The 24,711-nt window shown below is 42.2% G+C and overlaps 1 protein-coding gene and 1 pseudogene across 2 annotated transcripts; both read left to right on the forward strand.

Annotated features, from left to right (window-relative positions):
* Positions 1-10,548: 10,548 nt before the first annotated feature.
* Positions 10,549-10,989, forward strand: LOC113444837 (small ribosomal subunit protein uS14 pseudogene; annotated as a pseudogene).
* A 1,512-nt stretch (positions 10,990-12,501) lies between these two features.
* LOC113444903 (hepatic lectin-like) lies at positions 12,502-24,114 on the forward strand. 2 transcript variants are annotated; one of them, XM_026713844.2, is made up of 6 exons: positions 12,502-12,608; positions 14,834-14,938; positions 17,386-17,418; positions 18,160-18,311; positions 20,849-20,961; positions 23,227-24,114. In XM_026713844.2, the coding sequence occupies exons 1-6, from the start codon at positions 12,521-12,523 to the stop codon at positions 23,360-23,362; spliced, it is 627 nt and encodes a 208-aa protein (XP_026569629.2). In that variant the 5' UTR covers positions 12,502-12,520; the 3' UTR covers positions 23,363-24,114. The 2 variants fall into 2 exon arrangements, with proteins under 2 accessions (XP_026569629.2, XP_026569630.2); XM_026713845.2 differs by having other exon boundaries at positions 12,519-12,608; positions 14,838-14,938.
* Positions 24,115-24,711: the final 597 nt, after the last annotated feature.

Raw genomic sequence — 24,711 nt, forward strand, 5'->3', positions numbered from 1 at the left:
GAGTATCCTGATTGGGAATCTATCTCCACAGCTCTTAACTGATTCTACAGCTCTTGGATTGCCATTGGGACAAAGACTGGATCTCGTTCCCAGCCCCAAAGCATGTAGGGATAAGCAAACGGGTCTTCAAACTTGACATCTTTAAGACTTGTGGACTTCAACTCCCAGACTTCCTCCTCCAGTCATGTTAGTTCAGGAATTCTGGAGGTTGAAGTCCACAAGTTTTACACTTGCCAAGTTTAAAGACCTTTGAGCTGGACAAAGAGCTACATGGCTCCTTTTGAGGAAAAGGTTTTCAGTGATTGCCTGCATCTGATGAGGTTCTATTTTAGAGCCATGCACTTTATGGGGAACAATAAATCTATTTGCTGGATTCTCTGCCCATTGAGTCTGGAACATTTATTTATCTCTGTGCCTTGTAGCAGACCATCTGTCTATCTATGACAGTTCTAGGACCTCTGGACTGTGCCCTGACTATGCTTTTGCCTGCTCTTTGGAACTTTATTGGGACTGAATCTATAAGTCAAAAACAAAAATTCAAATAACTTTATGATTGCCATTAACCAGCAGAAAGAAAAAAGATGACAATGCGGTTTTTGAATATCCAGAATATTCAATAATGAATAAGTAGGAGTGATGCATAAAAATATGCTAAAAAGCATCATTCTTATTAGTTAAAACTAACCTAAAGTTTAGAATTATGAAGCCCCTGAAAAATCTGAGGAAGATACAATGCAATAGTTGTCATTTTTTAAAAAATGCCCAGTGAGTAATACTAAGTTAGAGCTGTTATGTCCTGAGGACTCAAGGAGTTCTCACTCAGGTCCACTCTCTTTACGTGGGCGTTATTCCCCCATTCCCATTGGTTGGCTCTCCCCAGCAGCCAGCTATAAAAGCAGGCTGCGGGGTCCAACCGGTTGCTGATTGCTGCGAGCCAGTTCCAGGCTTGGCAAGCACGGTCAGCCCTTTATTGTAAAATAAAGTATTGTTGCACTCATGCTCTGGTTCAGCCTCTCATTGCTCAAACAAAACACTGGCGGCGAGGATGGGATGGCTGCAGAAGCACCATGCAACCGCTGAGTCACTAACCACCGATCCGCAGCCCAGAGAGCGATCGGCTGGCGATAAAGAAACGCTGATCCGCAGCCAGAGAGAGCGGTCAGCCAACAAAACGAGCGATCAAAAAGCAAGCGCTGATCCGCAGCCAGAGAAAGCGGTCTGGTTCAAAAAGTTAGAAGCGTCTGTAGCGCTGTTAGCCCGCTGCAGGGAAAGTGAAGCGCTGCGAGCCGCAGCCGCTCTGTATTTGGCGCGAAATTCAAGCGGGTGTCATTTGAATTTCAAGCCAGTAGGAGACACAGCACAGCACTGTAGAAGTCACTAGCGCCCACTTTTGGCGCGAATCAAGACACCTCCAACGGCTAGCAGCCAGCGTGGTAACCCAGAGAGAGAAAGAGAGGGTGGCGAAAAACCTCTCCAGAGCTGATATCACTCACGAGCGCCCGTAGTCCCAGAGATTTTTTCCGCAGGTAGCCCAGCCGTTCCAGCACCATGAGTTCCAACCCAGTATTCCCGGCGTTTAAACCAGACGAAGAGAAGTGGGAGTCGTATAAGAACCGCTTCAATCATTACATCGATGCGGTCGGCTTGGCGGATGCGGGAGAGCATCGGAAAAAATCCTATTTCCTAATCTACTGCGGAGCCACCGTTTACGATACCGCCGCAGCACTCGTAGCGCCGAGAGAATTGAAAAAGCGTTCCGTGGTCGGAGTTGCTTGAGATCCTCACTAACCACTACGCTCCCAGGCCTTCACAAATCGCCAGGAGGTTCACGTTCCGTATGAGGAAGCAATCAAGTAAGGAGACCATCAATCAATATATGGCCGCCCTCAGAACAGCAGCCCTGCACTGCGGGTTTGGAACATACTTGGAGGACATGCTCCTCGATCAATTAGTTTGTGGGGTCAAGGATCTCAACGTACAGAGGCGCCTGCTAGCAAAAAGACCTCAACCTCGCATAGCGGTCGAGGAGGCCCTAGCAACCGAGCTAGCAACGAACTCAGCCACCGAAATTCAGGGCCCAAGTGCCAAGCTAGCATCGTTCCCAGTCCATTCCGAAGAGGTGGAAGCGGAGGAAACCCACAACGATGAAAACGACGTCCACCGCCTCGCCAATGACAGACGGTCGCAGGTAGGGGCCAAACAAGAATACACCGGTCCACCCAAGCACATCACATTGTGCCTAGCCTGTGGGGATCGCATCAAAGGGCCACCTGCAAGTTTAAAGGAGCCACTTGCAACAACTGCCATAAGAGGGGCACATCGCGAGTCTGCCAAGCCCCCAAAGCGCTGCACACAGACCCCGTCCTGCACGCGGGACCACAGAGGCAAGTATTAAACTGTCGCACGCACCGCCTTGCCAGGCGTGACTTGCCACGCTGTTAGTAAAATTTCTCTCTCCGTTTCCTAGAAGGTAAACCGTGCCACATGGAGGTTGACACAGGGTCAGCACTCTCAATAATCTCGTGGAACACCCTCAAGAGACTCCACCCCAGCCTATCTACTACCCGGCTTCAGAGATGCCAGTTCGGTCTGAAGGACTACCAGGGAAGGCCATTCCCGTGATCGGCAGAGGCAAGTTCTTTGTCAGTTTTAGAGCTTTTAAAGGCCACCTACCTCTAGTGGTAGTTAACGGCAATCTACCCACCTTATTGGGGCTCGATTGGTTTCCCCACCTCGGCCTAGGGTTAACAGGAGTCCATGCTGTCTCAACCTCAGACACTGACTCCTTATTCGCTGACTACGCAGATGTGTTCAGCGAGGAGCTGGGGTGTTATAATGGAACCCCATCTCGTTCTCCGTTGACCCCCAGACAGTCCCAATCAGATTAAAACCACGTAGAGTTCCATTTGCTATTCGACCAAAACTAGACACTGAATTGGATAAACTACTAAAACTAGGGGTCATTGAGCCAACAGATTTCGCCAAGTGGGAGACGCCCATCGTTACACCCCTTAAAAAGATGGTAGCCTGAGAATTTGCTCGGACTACAAGACAACAATCAATAAATATTTACAAGTTAGCGCCTACCCTGTGCCCGTCATTCAGCACTTATTGCACACATTCGAGCCGGGCAGTATTTTTGCTAAATTGGACATGTCTCAAGCATATCAGCAGTTCCCTGTTGATAACCAAACAGCGGAACTTCAGACCATCGTCACTCACAGGGTGCCTTCCGATGCAAGCGTCTCCAATTTGGCGTAAGTGTTGCCCGGGTATTTTTCAATCCCTCATGGAGCGGATTTTACAGGGCCTCCCTGGTGTAGTACCCTACTTCGACAACATCTTGGTCTCGGCCAGGGACAGACCCCAACTCTTCCAGAGAGTGCGAGCAGTGTTAGAGAGGTTCAGACAGCATGGCCTCAAGTTAAAAAAAGAAAAATGCGCCATTGCCACTAGACAGGTGGACTTTCTGGGTTATAAAATTGGCGCCTCTGGCATTCACCCCCTGGAGTCCAAGGTTAGAGCAATCCACGAAGCTCCCACACCAACCTCCAAAACGGAGCTACAAGCTTTCTTAGGGCTGCTGAACTTTTATGCATCCTTCTTGCCCCATAAAGCCTCAGTAGCTGAACCCCTACACAGATTACTAGACAAAAAGTCACCGTGGCACTGGGGGCACAAAGAAGACCAGGCGTTTAATGCCGTCAAATCACTACTTACGTCAGAGGCAGTGCTCATCCAATTCGACCCCAACCTTCCTTTAGTACTGGCAGCAGGCGCATCTCCTTTTGGAATTGGGGCGGTCCTTAGTCACAGACTCCCCAATGGCGCCGAGGCCCCATCGCCTTTTTCTCCAGGACGCTCTCGGCCACGGAGCGAAATTACAGCGAAATAGACAAGGAAGCCCTAGCAGCTGTTGCAGCCGTGAAAAAGTTTCACGAATTCCTTTTGGCCATTTCTTGAACTGGTCACCGACCATAAGCCCCTCCTGGGCCTACTGGCCGGCGACAAACAGACACCTCAAGTCCTTTCCCCTAGAATGACAAGGTGGACGCTTTTCCTAGCGGCCTACTCATACAAACTTATTCACCGCCGGGCAAAACTCTATCCCACGCCGACGCTCTCAGTCGCTGCCCTTACCCGCTCCGGCTGAAGACCCAGCTCCTGTCAACGCCATTTTCGAAATCACCCAGTTGGACCTGCCCATCACCGCCCTTGACATCGCCGCTAAAACCAAGGCAGACCAAGCGCTCGCCCAGGTGCTCGACTGGGTGAGGAGAGGGTGGCCGGGAGGCAACGTTGATAACAAATTCGCACCCTTTAAGACTCGCATGCAGGAGCTGTCCAGTTTGCAGGGTTGTCTACTGTGGGGCACTCGAGTGGTCATTCCGACCTCGCTGCGCACCCGAGTCCTGGAGGCGTTGCACGAGGGACACCCGGCATTGTGAGAATGAAGGCATTAGCACGCAGCTACGTGTGGTGGCCGGGTCTAGACGAGGACATTGTCAATTGGGTAAGTTCCTGCAGCATTTGCCAGGAATCCCGTCCTGCTCCCCCCATCGCCACCCCTACCAGATGGGAGAGCGCCAACGCCCTGGTCTAGAATCCATATCGATCTGGCAGGCCCGTGCATGGAAAGATGTTCCTAGTGGTCGTGGACGCTTATTCCAAATGGATAGACGTGGCACAGCTATCCACAACCACCACACTAGCAATCACCAACGTGTTAACGCGCCTGTTCGTTACACATGGACTACCCGACTCCATTGTCTCCGATAATGGCCCACAGTTCGCATCAGTAGAATTCAGCCGTTTTGCTGCCAACCTGGGCATTCGCCACATTTTCACAGCCCCATTTCACCCTGCCAGTAATGGGTTGGCTGAAAGGGCCGTCAGGACCACCAAAGAGGCCCTCGCTAGGTTTGGCAGGGATGACTGGCACCACAAACTCGCACGGTTCCTGATGAGCCAGCACTCAACCCCTGTGCAGTCACCAATAAGTCCCCAGCGGAACTTCTGATGGGCCGGCGCCTGAGGACTGTATTGGACAGATTGCACCCACAATACTGCCCTGACTCTCCCTCGCTTCTACTTCGGGGTTAGACATTTTTTGTTACAGGAGCCGATATTCGCAAGGAATTTCGCTGGGGACCCACTTTGGATTCCAGGCGAGGTCATCGCCATCACCGGGCCGAGATCGTATAGAGTCAGGCTGGAGGATGGTCGCGTCTGGAGGAGACACATAGACCAGCTTAGAAGGCGCCTCAGCACCCTTGCCAACAAGAATCCAGAGTCTCCAGTCGAGGGGAACCGCCTCATCCGCCGCCCAGCCACATCGTACCCAGCGACCAGTCTGCACCAGCGGTCGTTCCGGTCAGCCCAAACTCGGACAACAGCGCCCAGAGAGGTTGACCAGCCTGATCCAACCCACGAGAGCTCGACCCCAGTAACCAACCCGGTGGTTCCGAGGATGCCCAGTCCAGAGAGAGTGTTGGCGACACTATGCCAGCTCGACCATCACAGACTGGTACCGAACAGACAGACAATGTTCCCGAGTTGCGCCGTTCCGGGTGCCAACACAAACCCCGTCTACCTCAAGGACTATGCATGTTCGCATCTGGGGGAAGGGTGTTATGTCCTGAGGACTCAAGGAGTTCTCACTCAGGTCCACTCTCTTTACATGGGCGTTATTCCCCCATTCCCATTGGTTGGCTCTCCCCAGCAGCCAGCTATAAAAGCAGGCTGCGGGGTCCAACCGGTTGCTGATTGCTGCGAGCCAGTTCCAGGCTTGGCAAGCACGGTCAGCCCTTTATTGTAAAATAAAGTATTGTTGCACTCATGCTCTGGTTCAGCCTCTCATTGCTCAAACAAAACAAGAGCCATTCTCTGTTCAAAGAAATTCAATTGCTCTTAATTATTCTTTGTCTAATTTTATATGCCACTCCACAGAACCTGGCAGTTTTATATGTTATTTCAGGATCAATATCAGAAAGTAAGAATTGCTTGTATTGCTGGTCATTATATTCTATTCTACTACCCAGGAGTGGGGCAATTAGAGCATTTCAGGAAGCTGTGTAAAACTGGCAGTATGAAAGAACATGTTCCATTGTTTCCAGACGTCCTGAGTCACAAGGGCATAATCCTGAAGGATATGGTATCTTTTTGTATTTTTCAGCTAGGAATGCTGAAGGTATTGCATTACAATGGGCTAGTGTAAAAGGCCCTTCTCTGGTTGGGAATATTAAGATGTGTGAGATAATGGTGAGTCTGTAAGTTTCTCAAGGGATTTGGACTACTTGAAATCGTGTGTAATTGCAAATACACTCTGCCTGATGCTGCTGTATGCCTTTATCAAAGTAAAGCTTTCAATTGTTCTCTCTCTCTCTCTCTCTCTCTCTCTCTCTCTCTCCCCTGTGTGTGTGTGTGTGTGTGTGTGTGTGTGTGTGTGTGTGACATGATCTGGGACATGACAGTGATGCTCCTCTTTTCTTTGAAGATGGTTTCAATCAGTGTTGATGGGAGGAAAAGGTCAAGCCAAAGGAATCTCACTTGTGGGATGACAATACCCTTATAGATTTTGCATCACAGTATAAGTTGATTGAAGTATCTAATTATCCTGAGACAGGTAGTCCTCAACTTATAACCACAACGGGGACCCGAATTTCCATTGCTAAGAAGGTGGTTATGAGATGCAGCTGGTTTTATTACTTTTTTTTTTTTTTTGCTACTGCTGTTAAGCAAATCACTGCAGGTGTTAAGTGAACCATATGTTGTTAAGACAATCCAGATTGCCCAATTGACTTTGTTGGTTGAAAGCTGGCTGGGATGGTTGTGGCTGTGAGGGTGCTGCAACAGTTGTAAGTGTAAGGACCATTACAAGTCGCTTTTTTTCATTGCCACTATAACTTTAAATGGTCACTCAGTAAATGTTTGTAAGACTTAGGTCTATCTGTATTGTAAAGTTGGTTGCCTCAAAATATATCTCTTGGAAGTCAGAATTGGTCTAATTGCTATTCCATGTCTACAAGCTGTCTTTATGCTGACTTAATCTTATCAATGCCCATCTCTACTGAAGTCTATTCCTCTCTCTCTCTCCTCCCAAATTCAGTTTAAAACTGCCTTGAAAAGCCTAAGGCTTTCCTTTCCAAATCTATGTTTCTTCTAGTGATTGCAGCCCATTTTGCCAAGAAACAGTGTTATAGGTCAAGATTCAGGAATCCCAACTGCATAAATAATATATTCTTAGGCCCAAAGCTGCTTTTCTTTTTCTAAAAGGCAACTGAACTTTACTGGTTTTTCTTAAAAAAACAAAACATTTTGCTTCTCATCCAAGACGCTTCTTCAGAACATATGAGAAGCAAAACATTTTCAGAGGGAAAAAAAAACAAAGTTCAATTGCCTTTTGAAAAAAGTACCTTTGGGATAACCATGACCTGGATGATTGAGAATTTCCATAAACATCTTAGCCTATTTTTTTAAAAAAAATCAAGATACTGTTTTTGTTTCTTGTCCCTTGACTATCATCTTGCAAGATGGATGGAAATATTGTTAGCTTAATATAGGCTTCTTCAACCTCCGTTTTAGTTCACTTTAACTGCTAGTGTTAAATAGGAGTTTCACATGTATCTGGAGAATCACAAGTTAGAAAAACTGCTGATGGAATAGCATCGTATTTCCTAAAAACACAGTTGAGTAATGATCTGTTTTTTATTTGCACTCAAAACAAAATACTTTGTTGGCGCAACAATTTTAAGGAAGTAAGCATAAACATTGGATACCTTTAGGGCAATAGTTACAATGGCTAGGAATGCAAACACCAAACTTGATATGACATCTTTGTAGTGCTTGGGATGTGCATGGTTGAGCTTTCTTTCAAGAGGATTGAAGGAGGAAGGGAAATGCCAGAATAGATCCATGGAAAAGTGGGAGTTAATATTATGCCTTTTGCCTTTACAAAACCTGCCAGGACCCTGGTCTTTTCCCAGGCCAAAGCTGCCAGGACGTTGATCTTTTCCAGGCCATGATGTGTTGTAGCCTCAATTGGATACGATTGTTTTTTTTAAAAAATTATTTGGGTTTTCACACACACAAAAAAATAATACAAATAAAACATCTTTTTTTAAAAATAGCATGGTCCCGGGTTATCACTTCTTCATACAGACACAAACTTCAATCTCTGGCTGCAAATAGTCTAGTCCAATGCTGTGAACACCATGGCTACACCACAAGAAATCCAGCAGGGCAATTTGAAGAGTCCAGGAAGCAAGGGAGCACAGCAAGTAATCCAGAAACCCAGAAAGAATGCAAGAAATCCAGGAAAGTTCAAACATTGGCACCCAACACTCCAGGAATTCAGTGTTTGTTCCCTACAGCATCTCTTTAAGTCTCAGTTCCCAGGTATGCCTTGTGAAGAGGAGTGACATACTCTCCTCCTGAGTAGTCAGCTCAGTCTGCACTGTTCTTGCCTTCTCTCGATGCTCAAGAATCAGGAGGGGGGAGGGACTTCCAGTTTGAGCTTCTTCGGCGACAGACCGAAACTTCGTCTCTCTGAGGCTTCGATCCGTGCTTGCTGCTGGAGCGCCCTGAGCTGACTGGTTTTGGGGCTAAGCCACCCTGTAGAGGTGGTGAAGAGCGGGGAGATTGCCTGCAGGGTTGAGGAGAGCCGCATCTCTCCTCCCCAGCTGGCCATTACTCCCTTTCCCGAAGGCGGTTGTAGCGGTGGTCAGAAATGGCCACCACAAAGAAGAACTTGATTGGAAAAGAATGTGCAGGAGGAAGATAAGAAGAGAAAATTTTGGTTGACCGGGTCAAACAGCAAAAGCAACAAATAAGGTACCCTGGAATTTAAACTTAACAACATTGGTCCCAAAGAAAATTTTGAAGCTGCGAAGGAGAGAGAGAAGGGAAAGGATTAGAATTTTTTTCTTCCCTTCCTTATACTGATTGCTAAGAGACTTAAGCAAGAAATTGAAAAAAAAATCCACTTTGACATTAATAGGCATCTAAGCTGAAAATAAAAGTCAAAGGGATAATAAAGATTTCTGGACATTTAAAAGTTTTTAAAAGCAGGAAACGAGAAAAAAAAAAGAATAAAAGGGCAGGATCTGGAAAAATGAAGGAGACTGCCTGGAATTAAAGAATGGAACTGTAATTAAAAGGAACTTACAGTGAAATTTTAACAAGATTCCTCAAAGATACATTTTAATTGAAATTTGGTAACAAAATAATAGAATCCCAGGAAGAGAAAGTGGAAAAAAGGAGCAAGTAGAAACAGCCTTGGATTATTTGGATTATTTGGTGATTTTTCGTTTTTGCATCTAGATGACTAAAATTAACCAGGTCGTTGTTTAAAAGTTTTTAAAATGAACTGAAAACAGAACTTTAAAAATGGAAAGAAGATGCACAAGAAGGGAGAAGTTCTTTTGGCTTCATGTTTCAATTCTTAGAAATGGAGATCTGGAACTATGAGAAGCAACAAGAAACGCTTGCAGAACAAGAAGATTGGGACAAAGAAGAAGCCATCTTTAATGATCAAATAACTTTAAGTGGGGGGAGGAAGAAAAGGGGGAAAGAGAGTGAAAGGTTTAAGACTAGAAAAAACAACCAAAAAGAAGAACAATTTGAAAGATAAGTGTTATGTCCGGTAGATCAGTCCCGGGTAGATCGGGTCGCAAAGAGAGGCGAGATTCAAAGTGCACATTCAGCTCTTTATTGAATATACAGTTGGGTTCAAGACCTGTGAGCCGCTTGGCTTTATTCAGCGGCCAATGGCAGCGCTTCGAATTTCCCGCGATCGGCTTGGCCAATCGTGGTGGATTCTTAGCGCACCAATCACAGGGATTTAGTTAGCCAATCAAGTTGTGGTCCATGTGGACCAATCAGAATTCAGGATTTCGAGAATGTTCATATAGAACAATAAGTAAAATATTTGAAAGCAACAGAAGAGGGGATTACAGATGAAATTGAGTTTTGTGTCTGTATGAAGAAGTGATAACCTGGGACCATGCTATTTTCAAAAAAGATGTTTTATTTGTATTTTGTTTTTGTGAAAACCCAAATAAAATTTTCAAAAAAAAAAAAAGAATCAGAGGGGGTGGTCCTTGCTCAGCGCCTGAGCTCGGTCTCTCATGTTCACTGCTTTGCCTCTCTTGGTCATCCTGCCCTCCCCTTCCATCTTGCTGCTGGTTATTTTCTTCTCTTTCTTTCACCTTTCCCAGCATTCGAACCAATGGTGAGATTCATTTGGTTTGCTCCGGTTCAGTACAACTGGTATCTGTTTGTTCAATTTGGCAAACCAACTGAAGCCTCGGGACTCCCTCATCCTGGGGTCTCTCACCAGCCAGACAATCAGCCATAGTATACTAGACCCTACTGGGACTGCTCAAAAGTGTTTTTTTGTTTTGTTTTTTTTTTGAAACCCAAATAACATCACCCAAAAGGAGGGAGCAGGGGGGGACCGCTCAGCCTCTCGGTCCTCATTTGTCTGTTGCCTTGTTCAGCCTTCCTTCCATCTTCTCTTTTTGGCGTCCAAGCCACAGAACTACCCCCATGGGACACCAGCAGCTGTACTGGAGTCACCCCAGGGTGTTTGGGCAGGGCTCACACTCCTGGTAGATCTCTGACCCTCCCCAACACCCTCTTTTTGGCTTCTGCTGGGGCCATCACTGATGCCGTCTGGTGCACACCAGCCTCAACAACCAAGCCTGGCAGCAGCAGGGAACACACAATTGCCCAGCAATGGGGACGGAGAGGAAGAAGGGGACAGCTGCTAGCAGAGAGGGGAGAGTGAGAAGTTGGTCCTTCTGAGATGAGGGGAGCCAGGAAGCAACGGGGTCCAGCTCACCTGGCCTCTCTTCCTCTTGCAGCCGCATGTGCTCCAATCGGTATGGACTGACCTGTAAGTACAGCCTCAATATGTGTTGCCAGTGCTTCCACCTGTAAGCCAAGGACATTGGTTTCATTAAGGTGAAGGGGCAGACCGCTGTGTAGGCTCCAGCCATGCACTTTTGCTTGCCCACTGCTGCCACTGGCTGACATCCCCTTCATTGCCCAGAGTTCCCTGGCAATGCCCATGACATCTCCTGGCTCTAACAGTCATATGCAAGCAAATGAAGTGGTGGGGAGTGGTGAGGCAGGGCTGGGTGGGGCGAGAAAAGGCCAGGAGAGGCCAGAAGAGGCACCCCTCAATATGAGTGACATCAGGTTGGCCATGACCACCCAGTCACATGACCGCCCAGCCATGCCTACCCAGCCAGTTATTAGGGCAGAGAACCGGTGGTTAAATTATTTGAATCCCACCACTGATTAGAATGTTTATCAAAGTAGCATAATCTGAGTCTGATCCTTTGCGCCTCATGTGAGAGCTTTGGGTTGATGTTTTCATTGATCCCTTAGTTTACTTTCTATAAGTTCTCTAAGCTATAAGATGACACCAATTTGATGACACATAACCAATCAATCAGTCATGGCCTAGGTAGGGGAAAGGTAGGGGCAACATCATGGGAGTAATGCAGAAAAAAATGCATTAGTAGGGCATGAGTATTTCATTATTAAATTCAAGGCCTGAAAAAAAGATTAAAGGTTTATTCTGATGAAATTTAAATCCTAAAGCCTTTAGTATATGATGTGGATTTAGATATTTATTTATCAAATTTAGAAAGCTGTTCAATTCTCCCCGTTCTCTGAGTGACATTAACATTAAAATCAGAAAAATAAAATAACAGTATATGTCCACAAGAGATACATTCAAATTAATATAAAATTCTCTAAGGGAAAGCTGAAAATTAGATTGAAATTGTTCAGGACTGTAAGATCTGGTGATGCCCTCCTGAGGAGAGTCATATTAATGTCTCCTTTAAGGCCAGTAGAATCACCTCTTCCCTCAAAAAAGCTAACATTAAGCACGGACTTAATCTAAGCCATCTCCCAAGTGGCCTACTAAGCCAGGACAGCATAGATCTAATAAAGAAGTGATCAGGTTTGTAGTCTGTTAAGTTTGGTCAGTGGGTCCCATGAATAGATGAGGCTTGAGTAGTGAACAACAGCTCTTTATTTAACAGACAGATTCTGAGACTGGGAAACCCTAGCGCACGGCAGCTCTTCTTATAGAGCTGGCCGCGGCTAGGCAGCCAATGACAACTCTTTGAGTTTGCCGCGCTTGGTTTCAGCCAATCGTGGCAAACCCTGTATGAGCCAATCAGGAACGTTCAAGCCATCCAATCACGATCTGGCTTTTCTAGACCAATAGGAACGCAGGGTTTCAAGCCTGCTAATATGGAACATAGTCCAAGATCATTCTCTACTTCCTTATGACTTAGAGACCTAAACTCTTTCCAACCAACATCTCAAGATTGTGCTTCAGGCTCCTTGACAGGATCCGCCCAGTAAGAACCCAATCCCAAGCAAATTTCTGTTTGACATTTCTAAGAAGCAGTGATGAAAAAGGGGGAGCTTACGTATTATATTTAAGTTCCTCAATTCCAGCTATAAAAACCCACTGTGATTGTAAGCTCAGTGCGCAATGAATCCTACTGATGACTACGAACAGCAAGTGAAAGATCAAGAATATTTAACAGAAATCAGAGCACACATGCCAGCAAGAATAATTGGTAAATACTTCTTATTGATTCAGTTAAATGGTTGAGGAAAGACTAAGCATTTGTTTAGCACAGCTCCTTATTAGCTGTGCTTGCCTGGATTAAGAGGAGATATGATGTCATATTTATCATAAAACTCAGTTAATACTAGAATTAGAGAATTAGCTCCCCCAGTTCTGTGGTGGCTTTATCCTCAATTATTTCTAGGTGATTTTTCAGAATAGCCAGACATTCTGAAAAAGGAGTTTCTCCTAGGGGATCAAGGCCTGCTTTCAACTCAGAGGGGTTCTTAATTGGGATATAAATGCAGTCTTTTTTATCTCAAAATATCTTTCTGTCCCAGATTAAGAGGCTTTAGAATGAAGTATTTCTCTAATTCTTTTATTATAAGTTCATTAACTTTGAAATTACATTTTTGTTAATTACATTAAAGCTTTCAATAACCATAGCAACAGCTAATGCAAACTAAGCTAGAAAAAAAAGGAAAGTTCAGAAGTTACAGGAAAAAGAAAAGAAAAGAAACAGAAGTAGAAAAGAAAAGAAAAAGACCATAAAAATGCATAAACTGTTATGTCAACTTTCCCCCGGCTTTCAAAGTGTTTTGTTTTTAAAAAAAACCTCTTTTTCCCATAACCTAACTTTTATCTATATGCAGTTCAGAAATCATCCTTTCAATCTTAGTTCAGCAAAAAGTCCTTTTGGAGTTACCAGAAATATCAAACGAATATTTTATCCCTTATCAAATAATAGATATAGATATATTCCTTTTTTTGCTCTGCACAATCTTAACCTTTAAATCATTCTTATGGCATCACAGGATTTGGTATTTCATCACTTGTTGGCATTTAAAAGAAATCTTCAAAGTTTTTAACCAGGCTACTTTGAAAATCCCATAAAGGGGCATCATCCAGGATTTCTTGCCGTATCTGTTCCACGTCCAAGTCCTTTTCTTGATTTGTCTTTTGCATTCCCATTTTAGTAATCTCAATTCTCTTGTTCACGTAAAAGTTTCTTAACATTTTTTTCTCATCAACTTCTAAAAATTTATCCACTGAAATGTGTATCTGAAATATTAGCTATTAATATTTCAGTCCATATTTAAAAAAAATCTCAAGATGAGAAAAAGTTATAGCCAGTTTAGTCATTTTAATCTCTTTTTTTGCCTGGTCCTTTAGTTCTCTGTACTGTCCAGTTGCAACCTTAATCAAGCTTCAGTTCTTAATATGGGTCTGGTTTCCTTTTAGTCATTTCTCATCAGTATATTATTTCATTATATACTTGTTTTTCAGATCACCAAAAATATAATCAATCTTTCAAATCTCTCTAGTCTCCCAATCTGTTTAAAATATTCTTACATCAACATCCTCTTCCCTCCCCTTCCAACTGCATATTATTTTTTTAAAAAAATTAAATTTTTTAAATTTAAAATTTCTTAAATCTGAAGAAGGTAAAATTCATGAGCTACCAGATTAAGCTCACAGCTGTGAAGGTTTTAATATCCACAAATTTTTAACAAATTGTGAATTTAAATTTAAAAGATAAACAGTAGTGAAACAGAATTATTCTGTTTATATTACATTATTCTATCCCTATGATTTCAATACTTTTTACACATAGAATAGGTAATTAAAATACGGCATCCATATTTTTGACATGTTTCCTCCTTATTTTATTAATTAAACAAGGAAAGTTTATGCAGGAAGCATAAACCTGACTCTAATTTGGATTAACTTTCTGAGCCGGAGAAAAATTATAAGATTATAACATATGCCCTGTGTTTAAGATTAGTAACATAATTCCCCATGAATCAAATTTTTCAGGCAGAAAATATTACTTGGGTGGCATCACTGCTCAGCACAGAGCTAAATGAAAAAAGAACTCAAAAATAAATACTGATGTTTTCTTTTGTTATTGCTAGGTTATTTATGTTTCAGAGCAATCTGCCATATAGAAAACCATGTTATTTGCTCTTATTACTATGGGAAATACAGCAGGACCACATAGTCAGGTATGCACACATTCCTAACATTAGAATTATTATTAGAACACTACAGTAGAGCATTGTCTATCCAATGGTTTTATTGCATAAGGAGTTTTCAAGGCACAAACACTGGAAATAATTTGCATGCTAGATTCTAACTTGTTCTCTCTCTCTCTCCCTCCCTCCCTCCCCTTCCCCTCCCTCTCCCCCCGCCCCCACCTCTCTCCCTCTTTCTCTCTCTCCCCCCGCCCCCAAGACAGATATATCCCGCAATGGAAATGGACATCTTCTATGACTTATGTGCTTCTGGCCATTTCTTACCTGTTGATCATCATATTGTTTGGGCTTGTGGCATCCCAAGGTAAATCAACTTTTTTGATTTCTGACATACTGTGTGGGCTTCAGGACAAAATGTTTTAGAAAGTGGCTTTAAAACTCTCTCAAATTCTTAGTATTCTAGACAGAACAAGTTACTGAACCCACAAAACATACATTAATTTCCAGCTGACTTGGTGGAATATAGAGCCATGTACATCAGGGGACAAAATAATAGTGTCAGCTTTACTTCTAATTGCCGTATGTTAGAATCCAACACTGTCTTTAAGATTAAGTTATAAATCATGATTTGCTGAACAAGGAGAAAAATGTCATGCAGGTAAGTAAAATAATCAGGTTGATTTAGGTTTTTTTTTTACAGTTTTGCTTTCATTTCTTCTGTCAATACCCCAAATGGGAAGAAAAACAAGCCAGAAATAAGCCAAAATTCTGTGTTCAAACAAGGGACTTATAAATCAATTGCTACAATCATTTTCTTTCCTGGCCAGAACAAAATGGAATGCAAAGAATTAGTCTGCAGATGGATTTATTTGATCAAGGGTGAAATCAAAAGGAATTCATCAGTGGTGGGATTCAAATTTTTTTACTACTGGTTCTGTGGCTGTGGCTTGGTGGGCATGGCAGAGGAGATACCATAAAATCTTCAGTCAGAGGTAGTATTTGCTGGTTCTCCAAAGTACTCAAAATTTCTGCTACCAGTTCTCCAGAACTGGTCAGAACCTGCTGAATACCACCTGTGGAATTCATCCTTTTACAAAATGGATTGAAAGAAGGAAATGGCTCCTCTCATTCTGCCCTTTAGCTACTTTATTAAGTATGCAATCCAATCCCTAGCCTCCTTATTAAACAGTCCATCTGCACATGCAAAAGCCCAAGTATGTAAGTAAAGTAAAGTAGAGGCAAGCTGAAAAGTTCCTAATGAGTTGAGAAGTTCATTTGCCTCTGCATAGTTCATTTAATACATTGAGGTTTGATTTAATAATTAATTACTAGAACAGTTGCCATATATTGAACAAATAAATAAATACTAGAACTGTTGTGCCAAACTTACAAGGCCCCTATGTCTATAATTTCTACTTTTTCCATATTGCGGCAAATAAGATGTTGATAGATAGATGATAGATTATAAGTAGATTAGATAGATAGATAGATAGATAGATAGATAGATAGATAGATAGATAGATAGATAGATAGATACAGAGTGGTTGTGGTGACCTAGAGGTGGAGCTCTTGCCTTACAATTAGGAGGCTGTGAGTTTGATCCAAGGAAGGAGGACAAGGAGATCTATCAGATCCATTTGAGTTATATTTAAATCTCCTTTCAAATTAATTTCATAGACATCCATTGCAGCTCCTTCTTGTTTTACCATTTTATTAGAACATGCTCCATTAGTTTTAGCAAGCATTTGATCCATTCTGTCCAAAAGTTTGGCTGAATGGTATTGAAAAATGTGCACTAAGGATTTCTGCTCTATTCCTGTCCAGCCTTCCAGGTCTCCTTACCATTAAGCCTGCTCCCTGCCCCCCCAAGGTGGTATTCAGTAGGTTCTGACCAGTTCTGGAGAACTGGTAGTGGAAATTTTAAGTAGTTTGGAGAACCGGCAAATACCACCTCTGACTGGAGATTTTACAGTATTCTTCCCTGCCACACCTACCAAGTCAGGCCCACAGAACCCATAGTAAAAAAATTTGAATCCCGCCCCAAAGCAGTCTCCATTTTCTCACATGAGAGAAGATCTTCTAAATGAAAATTATAATTTAAAATCCCTCTGGTCCCTTAATCCATTGTTAACTTTCCAAAATCCTTATAATAAGCATCCTTTTGTTACATAGTAAAAAGAAAATCATATTTACACCATTGTCTTTTAAGGAGGCAAAAGCCCACCTGATGAATTTGCAGTCTGAAGGGTCTTAATCTCTCAATCCCAAAAAGTGATTAAATGTATGTAACAATCAATCAAGTTTAATGTAGGCTGCTTTGTAAATGTGAACTTGCTGTAATCCCAACTCCAGCCATTCCACTCATGCGCCAATCATAAGAATGACAGTTTCCATGGTCTACTTATGAGGAATGGCTGTCCAGAGTTGTAAATCTTACCTTTGTTTTGGAAAAATTAACACCAACTCAGATTCAGAATCCAATCATGATTCCCCTCACAAAATCTGCCAGCCAGCAGAAGCTGGCAAGACACCCCACCATGGTGTTCACAGGGTGTGCCCTGAAAGTCATGAGTTTATCAAAGCACAAATATATTCATGGAGAAAGAAGGAGAGAGGGGGAGGGTGGGCGCGCAGCTGTAATTTGTGAAGGATACTTCCTTTGAGGCTTGAGACATATGATGTAGAGTTCAAAAGTTCTTACAAAGCTAACTCCAGGTCTAGATTTTTTTCGGAGTGCCTAAGATCCCTTTTGAATATGGTATTTTTATTGCTTCTCAACTAGTAATATTGTGTACATTTCTATTCCTACAGGAAGCAGCAAATGGCAGCAGAATCTAGAAAGCTGTAAGTCATTTTCAAGAAGTGGCTGGGATGGAGGGGCCCTAATTGTTGGGTGTGGGGGGGGTACTAATTAAAGTAGATCCCAACAGAGCCCACAATGGAGCCCTTTAAGAGAATAAATATCAATACAGTGCATTTTCCATGCAGGAGTGTACTCTAGCACCTCAGTTTTAAACAAGTAATTTCTTTGCATACCATGTGATCGCAGAAAACTTGGCAAATAGAGTAAGCCTTTTAAGCCTCTGTACAAGAGTCCACTGAGTAAAAACACAGCCACTGCCTTGAGGATCAAATTCCACCTTAAAATCTGCTTTTTACAGTAAGTTGTTGCTTAGATAAGGAAGGGATCTTGGAGGTTTTCTAACCCAACTCCCTACCCAGGGCCATCATTTATTTCCATTACAATTGTGGTTCAGACATCTCTAAGGCAATATTTCCCTCTCCTCTAAATTCTAACATGGTCTCTTCCTTTTTTTCAATGTACTAAATAATTCACTGTGACTAAGTTTATTCCTTTGAGTTCTTCCATTGGGAAACACTTAATTCCCTCACGCTGGACTTGCTGCACCAGCTGAAATAGCCTTCCAATTCCCAGGTGATCATATCCTACAGCAGACTGAGTTTTCTGCTTTTCTACTGCAGAAAAACGACATGCTTCCAAAATGCCAGTGCAATATCGCCAACATCTAGATCAACACCTCTGGCAACACAAGTTAGAAAAGTTTTTATTTTTTTATTTGCCAGTGTACCCATGTGGAGCCAAAAGCAGAGAATGGAAATATTTTGATGGTGCATGTTACTTCTTCTCCATCCAAGAACTTATTTGGCACACAGCAGAGAATGATTGTGAAGAAAAGAATTCAGAATTGGTAGTCATTACCAATCAGTATGAACAGGTAAGGAGCCTGGTATTTGTTTGGGAGAAGGTATAGGTTTAAAAATTGCTACCAACTCCTGACTATCCATAGCTATGTTGGGAGGGAACATTTTGCCACTCACTATTTCTCCGTTACAAGTTACTGCCATTTTATCTCCTTGATTTTTGAAAGACAATTTACCATAAGGTAAAAAAGGCAACTGGAGTTGATTTACGTTGAATACATTACATATTATATTGAATGGCAACTAGGAGTTGATTTACATTGAATACATTACATACCATAGGTAGAATATATCTTCTGGTGCATTTTTGAACAAAGCAAGATGATCTGTACAAAGTAGTCATCATTATTTTGGAACATCAGCATATTCATTAAAAGTGGGTAATTTTTTTTTCCTTTTTGGAGAACAGATAGCAAGATCTAGATATTGCACCACTGAATTTTGCCATGTCACCAAAAAAGCAACATCACCTGCATGATTTGGAAGGTCTTCTTTACCGCCCCCCTCCAAAAAAAACCCTATCCAAACAAAACCTTTCCCCTCAAAGATATACACCCCTTGAAATTTTAGTCCTGCCCCTTCCAGTGATAGCATGATCATAAATGTCAACTATTGATTGGATGCTGTAATATTAGGTTATCCATGAAGAAATGTTGCTGCGGATTCTAGTCAGGGGTATAGTCCTGGGACATGCCAAATCAGCTCGTTATGATTTATGTCTGTCACAAGAGAGCCCATACACTATATATGTTCCTATTGCCTATTTACACTCATACAACACCATACCGATACAAAGTGATATTGCAAGTCTGACAGAACTAAGAATCATCAAAAGCTAAGATAGGTGACATGGGAATAATTTGAGACTAAATGAAAATGCCTGGTAATCTTAATTTTAAAAAAGGAGCATGAGAACATATAAGATAGAAGTGGGCCACGCCACCTTTTCTTCCTTTAGCATTTGCCTTGTAGTCCCAAAAAGGAAATGGAGTATATCTACATGGGGCAACTGACTTCCTAAGGGAAAGCTATGTTGACCTGTTGCCTTAATCCAAACATGGGACAGAAAGTTTATTGTAAACTACATTTCCCAAGATTCTTTGGGGAAGGCAGAGAAATGAGATCCAAAGCTCCTACAAAGTTTCAGTTTCAGTAGGAGGTCTTCAGAGCTAAGCAATGCTTCCAGCATGTGTATGGCTACTTCTAAAAGAAACAGAAAATTTAGTAGCCAATGGATACATGCACATATGGAGTCTATGCCATTTTGAAACCACACTCGACCTCACCTTTGAGTGAAGGGAGGTCAGATTTTTAGAAGGGGTAGAGAATTCCTTGCTCATAATATTTCTGAGTTGGTGGAAATAAAGACAATCACAGATTGCCTTCCAACTGCTTTTGATGGCTTGTGGAGTAATTGGTATAGAATTGGTATAGAAATTTCCAGTTCGAATCTCACGAGGCTCAAGGTTGACTCATCCTTCCATCCTTCCGAGGTCAGTAAAATGAGGACCCAGATTTGGGGGGGCAATAGGCTGACTCCGTAAACCACTTAGAGGGGGCTGTAAAGCACTGTGAAGCGGTATATAAGTCTAAGTGCTATTGCTAGTGCTACTTCTGGCTCTGGAAGACTAGTTTTTCAATCCAGCATGCCTACAGAATATAACAGATAATCAGAGTTGGAAGAGACCTTATAGGTCATCTAGTCCAACCCCCTGCCCAAGCGGGAGACCCTATACCATTTCTGACAAATGGCAGTCCAATCTCTTATTGAAGGTTTCAAGTGATGGTAACCCACAAGCTGTGATTCATGCAACAGAGCAATGGGCAGCTACCTCAGTAGCAAGAATGGGAACTCATTCCTCCAGATCTCACTAAATACAATTTTCAACAAGCCAGCCAATGTGACCCATGGCGAAGGATGTTGCGAATTATAGTTAGATACCCACAAATCCCCATTTGTAAATGACACATGATGTTTAAAAATGTGACAGAACTCCATGGGAGAAGATTATTAGTTGATATAGACCCTTACATTTTTTTCACAAAGTATATTAATATATTTCAGTGTATCATCCATAATTAAGGCTGCTATACTAGAATATTCCAGAGAAATGGCTCCTCCATTTAAAAAAAAAAAAGGAAGGGGGGTGGTTTCTTCCATGTTTTTTTTTATGTGGGAAAGAAACATAGAAGTGATGGCAGAAAAAAATCAAGAAAATTGCAATTGGAAGATGATGTTTGTCAAAGGATCTTACTGAATGCTACAAATGAGGCAAATCAATTTCATACTCAAAGCTTTAGCAGGATGGTCTCTTACACATACGTATCAGAGTCAAGGTCACTGAATTAACCAAAACATATTTTTGGAATAAGTACTACCGGAAGGCCTTGTAAAATATGATTGTAGTTAATTACTACGAATACAGATAAAAGAGTGCTTCCAGATGAATTCAACTTAAGTATTTTGGAACACTGTTGTTACTGCTGCTGCTGCTGCTGCTGCTGTTATAACTTTGATTCCTTCTCCCTGCCCCAACTTTTGGCACCCTAGAATTTCCTCCAGTCTCAAACCAGGAATGAGCGCTACTGGATTGGGCTCAGTGATCACAATGCTGAAGGGCAATGGAGATGGGTCGATGGCACAGACTACAGAACCAGCTACAAGTAAGACAAGCCTATGCAGTGCACTTTTCATATCCTACCGTACTATTAGACAGGTGTCTTAACGAATTTCCTGAATTTTCCATTCTGAAAAAGCAGAAACACAAGTTGTATGTAGCTCCTTTCATCTTAAAAGTATTCAACACCCCAAACCAGTGTTTCTCAAACTTGATCACTTTAAGATGTAGGGATTTCAATTCCCAGAAATCCCCAGCTAAAATGCTGGAACTCCTAGAATTCCTTACCCAGAATGCTGGACAGGGAATTCTGGGAGTTGAAACCCACAGATCTTAAAGTGGTTAAGGTTGATAACACTGCCCTAAATTAACAGGCACGAACTATGCCACAAAGCCTCAACTTCCATGGTGCTTGGGAGAAAAGACTAATATAGCACTGCGTTGGTATCTTAAGTATTTCTTCTTAGCCTTTACCTACACAGAATTTTCCATAAGATATCCCTATAAAATATCTGAATGTTACTTATGGTAATTCGGTGACTTTCAAGTACAATATTGGCCAATACAGTATTGACAAATAGCTGGCAGGAGCAAGGATCCAAGCATTTTTTAAGCATAATTTCAATCAGTAATACATTAGGAAACCATTGGGAAAAAACACAATCACCTTTTAAAACAATGTATAGTTGATCTACTTGAAGTGGCAGTTCAATGAGATTTTCCAAATGAAGGCAACATCCACATATACTCATGCAAGATATGCCTGTTAGTCATGTGACTTCATAACTGAATACTTGCAGTTATGAGCAATTTAAGCAGCCGGTGCTCTTGGCTATCTTGCTGTTTTCCTGAGACCATATCAGAGCAGTGCTTGGGATAAGAAAAAGGAGATAACATACAGAATTGCCAGCATGCTACCAGTCAGTGTTTAGCTGGCAATGGAGAGTAGTTAGGAAGGGCAAATACTGAGTGGGTGGAAGTTCCGTGGGCATTCTAGAGACTTGCAAGTCCATGCTTATAGATCTCTAGTAATGTCTGAAAATACCCAAAGCAACTCCGATGTATTGGGCTTGAAAAGATAGTGAGATGAAAAAGCTGGTCATCTAACCATGGCTTTAAATACCAAATGTTTCTCCTATAAGATGGCCTCACTGGTGAAGAGGATTACTTGACCCAGTTGATCACAAGAAGCAACCATAGCTGCTAGTTCTCCTCTGTTTTCAGTTATTCCTTCTAACTAGAGCAGAGGTGTAAAACTCACGTCATCACGGCGGCATCACATGACGTATCAGGTTTTTTTTTTCCCCCTTCGCTAAACCGAGCATGGACTTGGCCAGGGCATGACGCATCCAGCCCACAGGCTGGGAGTTTGACAGCCCTGAACTATAGTAAAGAACATAATGAAGATTCTTTTACTTGCCTTGTTCTCGTCTTTCAAGAAGATATTCAGTTTGGAGCTCAATAAGCACAGAGGCGTTCTAAAAATCCTACAAAATCTGGAATTCCTCTACTCATTCATCACTACTATTCCTGCTGCTCATTCATTGCACATATTTTTGTCAACCAACTTCCCTTTTATTGCTAGCTCACCTAAGATGAACAAGCAGTGTTAACAAGGGGAATATGGAGACTCAGCTAGCTGGCAGTGGACTTCTACTGAGCCTTGGACATTGACAAGAAGTCCATAATGTCAACCATTAGGGATACACTTATTCACGAGTAAGAAGTAGAATGAAGGAAGTTATGAAGATGGCAAATGTGAGAGACAGTGCCTACCCCAAATCATTTTAATGAGGTAATTTGCATTTAATCCCCAAGAAGAAACCAAGGGTGGGATTACATGTGAAAAGGACTTTAGGTAATAGCTTCCAGATGTCGCTGAATTATAATTTCTAATATACCTCAATATTAATTATGATGGCTAGTACTGTTGGCATTTGTAAATCCAGAAGAGCACTAATTCCATGTCCTTGTATAGCTTCTAAGAGTCACGTGAGGAAACAGCCTTCTCCACAGATGAGAAGACAATGATATAAGATGCAGGGCCTGGTGTACAGATAGGTATTGTGTTAATATTAAACCTTCCCAATCTGGCAGATCTCCAGCTAAGTTTTGAAGGCCTAGATATGCTTCCTGAAGTTTCATACTGGAAAACAGTAGGATATACACGATTGACCCAAAGCCACCACTGGAAAAGTACAGACCTTCTGCGTTAGGTTATACTTGGCAGGCAGAAGATGATATGAGTGAAAAGGAAAGACATCTCATTCTGAATTTCTCTCGGACTAATTTGACTCTCTTGCTTATTTAGGAATTGGCTAGAAGGTGAACCCAATGATCACAGCAGTAATGAAGACTGCGCCGAGCTCTTTAAGTCTGGAAAATGGAATGATGTATCCTGTAATACAAAAAAATTTTATATATGCAAAAAGCCTTTATCTTCCTAAAAAATCATGGGCAAAAAAAAATTGAAGGAGAAGGATATCATGTACTTTGGAATCCCAAATATCCTGCTGGAATGTAGCTACATACACAAAAGGCCCAGTCAACTAGCAGAGCAGAGCATAACATAGCATAGCAAAGTACATTGTACTTAGATATGTTGGTTGGAGCCACTTTGGTAATGGTGAAGTGACTGTACAGATCCCAGGATTCTTTGAACACACAAACCACATTAAGCTGACATTAACCTAGAAACTTTACCCATGTTTTGTAATTGTTTCTCGATCTAATCACTGAACTATCTAGAATTCTCTGTAATAATTAGGAAGGAAATACACTCTGAACCTGCTCAGAAGCCACTTAATCTATGTTTATTTACCCTGTTCCAACCTTGGTTGTGAAAACTGGTGCCTGCAGGGATAAATCAAGAAGTAGATGCTGTAAGCCAATAGAATATTTTAGCATGTATTAGTTATAGTGATCTTGTTTAATTTAAAAAAATAACAAGACTAGGATTTTAGCAGGCATCCTTGCCCATGCAACAAGGGGTCTTTGTTGTATTCAGATCTTCATTTGAAATCAGCACATCACTTTAGAAACAATTATCTCAATTGGCCCTGAACAGATTGTTTAGTGTGTGGGACAGACAAACTGTCCAATTCAATCTTCACCATGTTCCCACCTATCCTTTTCAAGGTACTTTGCCAAGTTGTACATATGCCTCCTAATAAACTTCAATTTAGATACATTTTCTTCATGTTAAGTGTATTGGTGCTTTTCTCTAATAAAGCTAACGATGGAGTACGCTTTTCTCACATATGTGTAAGCTCCGAGATACATTTATAAGTTTTCCTTTAATGGCAAGTCAAATTCTGGGTCTCAAAGATGTCAGTACGTGCTTCACACGACATAAAAGGGCAGGGGATGTGAAGAGGCTAAACCCAGATCGAATGAATTTTCCTCCATTTCCCCTGAAGAAAGCTGATAATGTTAAATAAGTGAAAATGAAAACTAATTTTCTAACTTAGCTAAAGATATCCAGTATCATCAATAACTGGGATTGCTAAAGGATGGAGTCACTGAAGCAGTAGGCGTGAGCTTAAACGGACTCCAGAAAATGGTAGAGGACAGGAAGCAGTGATGGGATTCAAACATTTTTACTGCTGATTCTGTGGGTATGGCTTAGTGGGCATGGTGTGGCTTGGTGGTGTGTCTTGGTGGGCATGGCAGGGGAAGGATACTGCAAAATCTCCACTTCCTTCCCATTCCTGGGGGAAAATTACTGCAAAATCCCCATTCCCTCCTCACTAACCTTCTTTCCAGCTCCCTTCACCTGTGCAGGGCAACAAAAGAA

This window comes from Pseudonaja textilis, chromosome 2, assembly GCF_049901715.1.
Source record: "Pseudonaja textilis isolate UNSWEBS1 chromosome 2, rPseTex1.2, whole genome shotgun sequence".
In the NCBI taxonomy this organism is placed as follows: domain Eukaryota; kingdom Metazoa; phylum Chordata; class Lepidosauria; order Squamata; family Elapidae; genus Pseudonaja; species Pseudonaja textilis.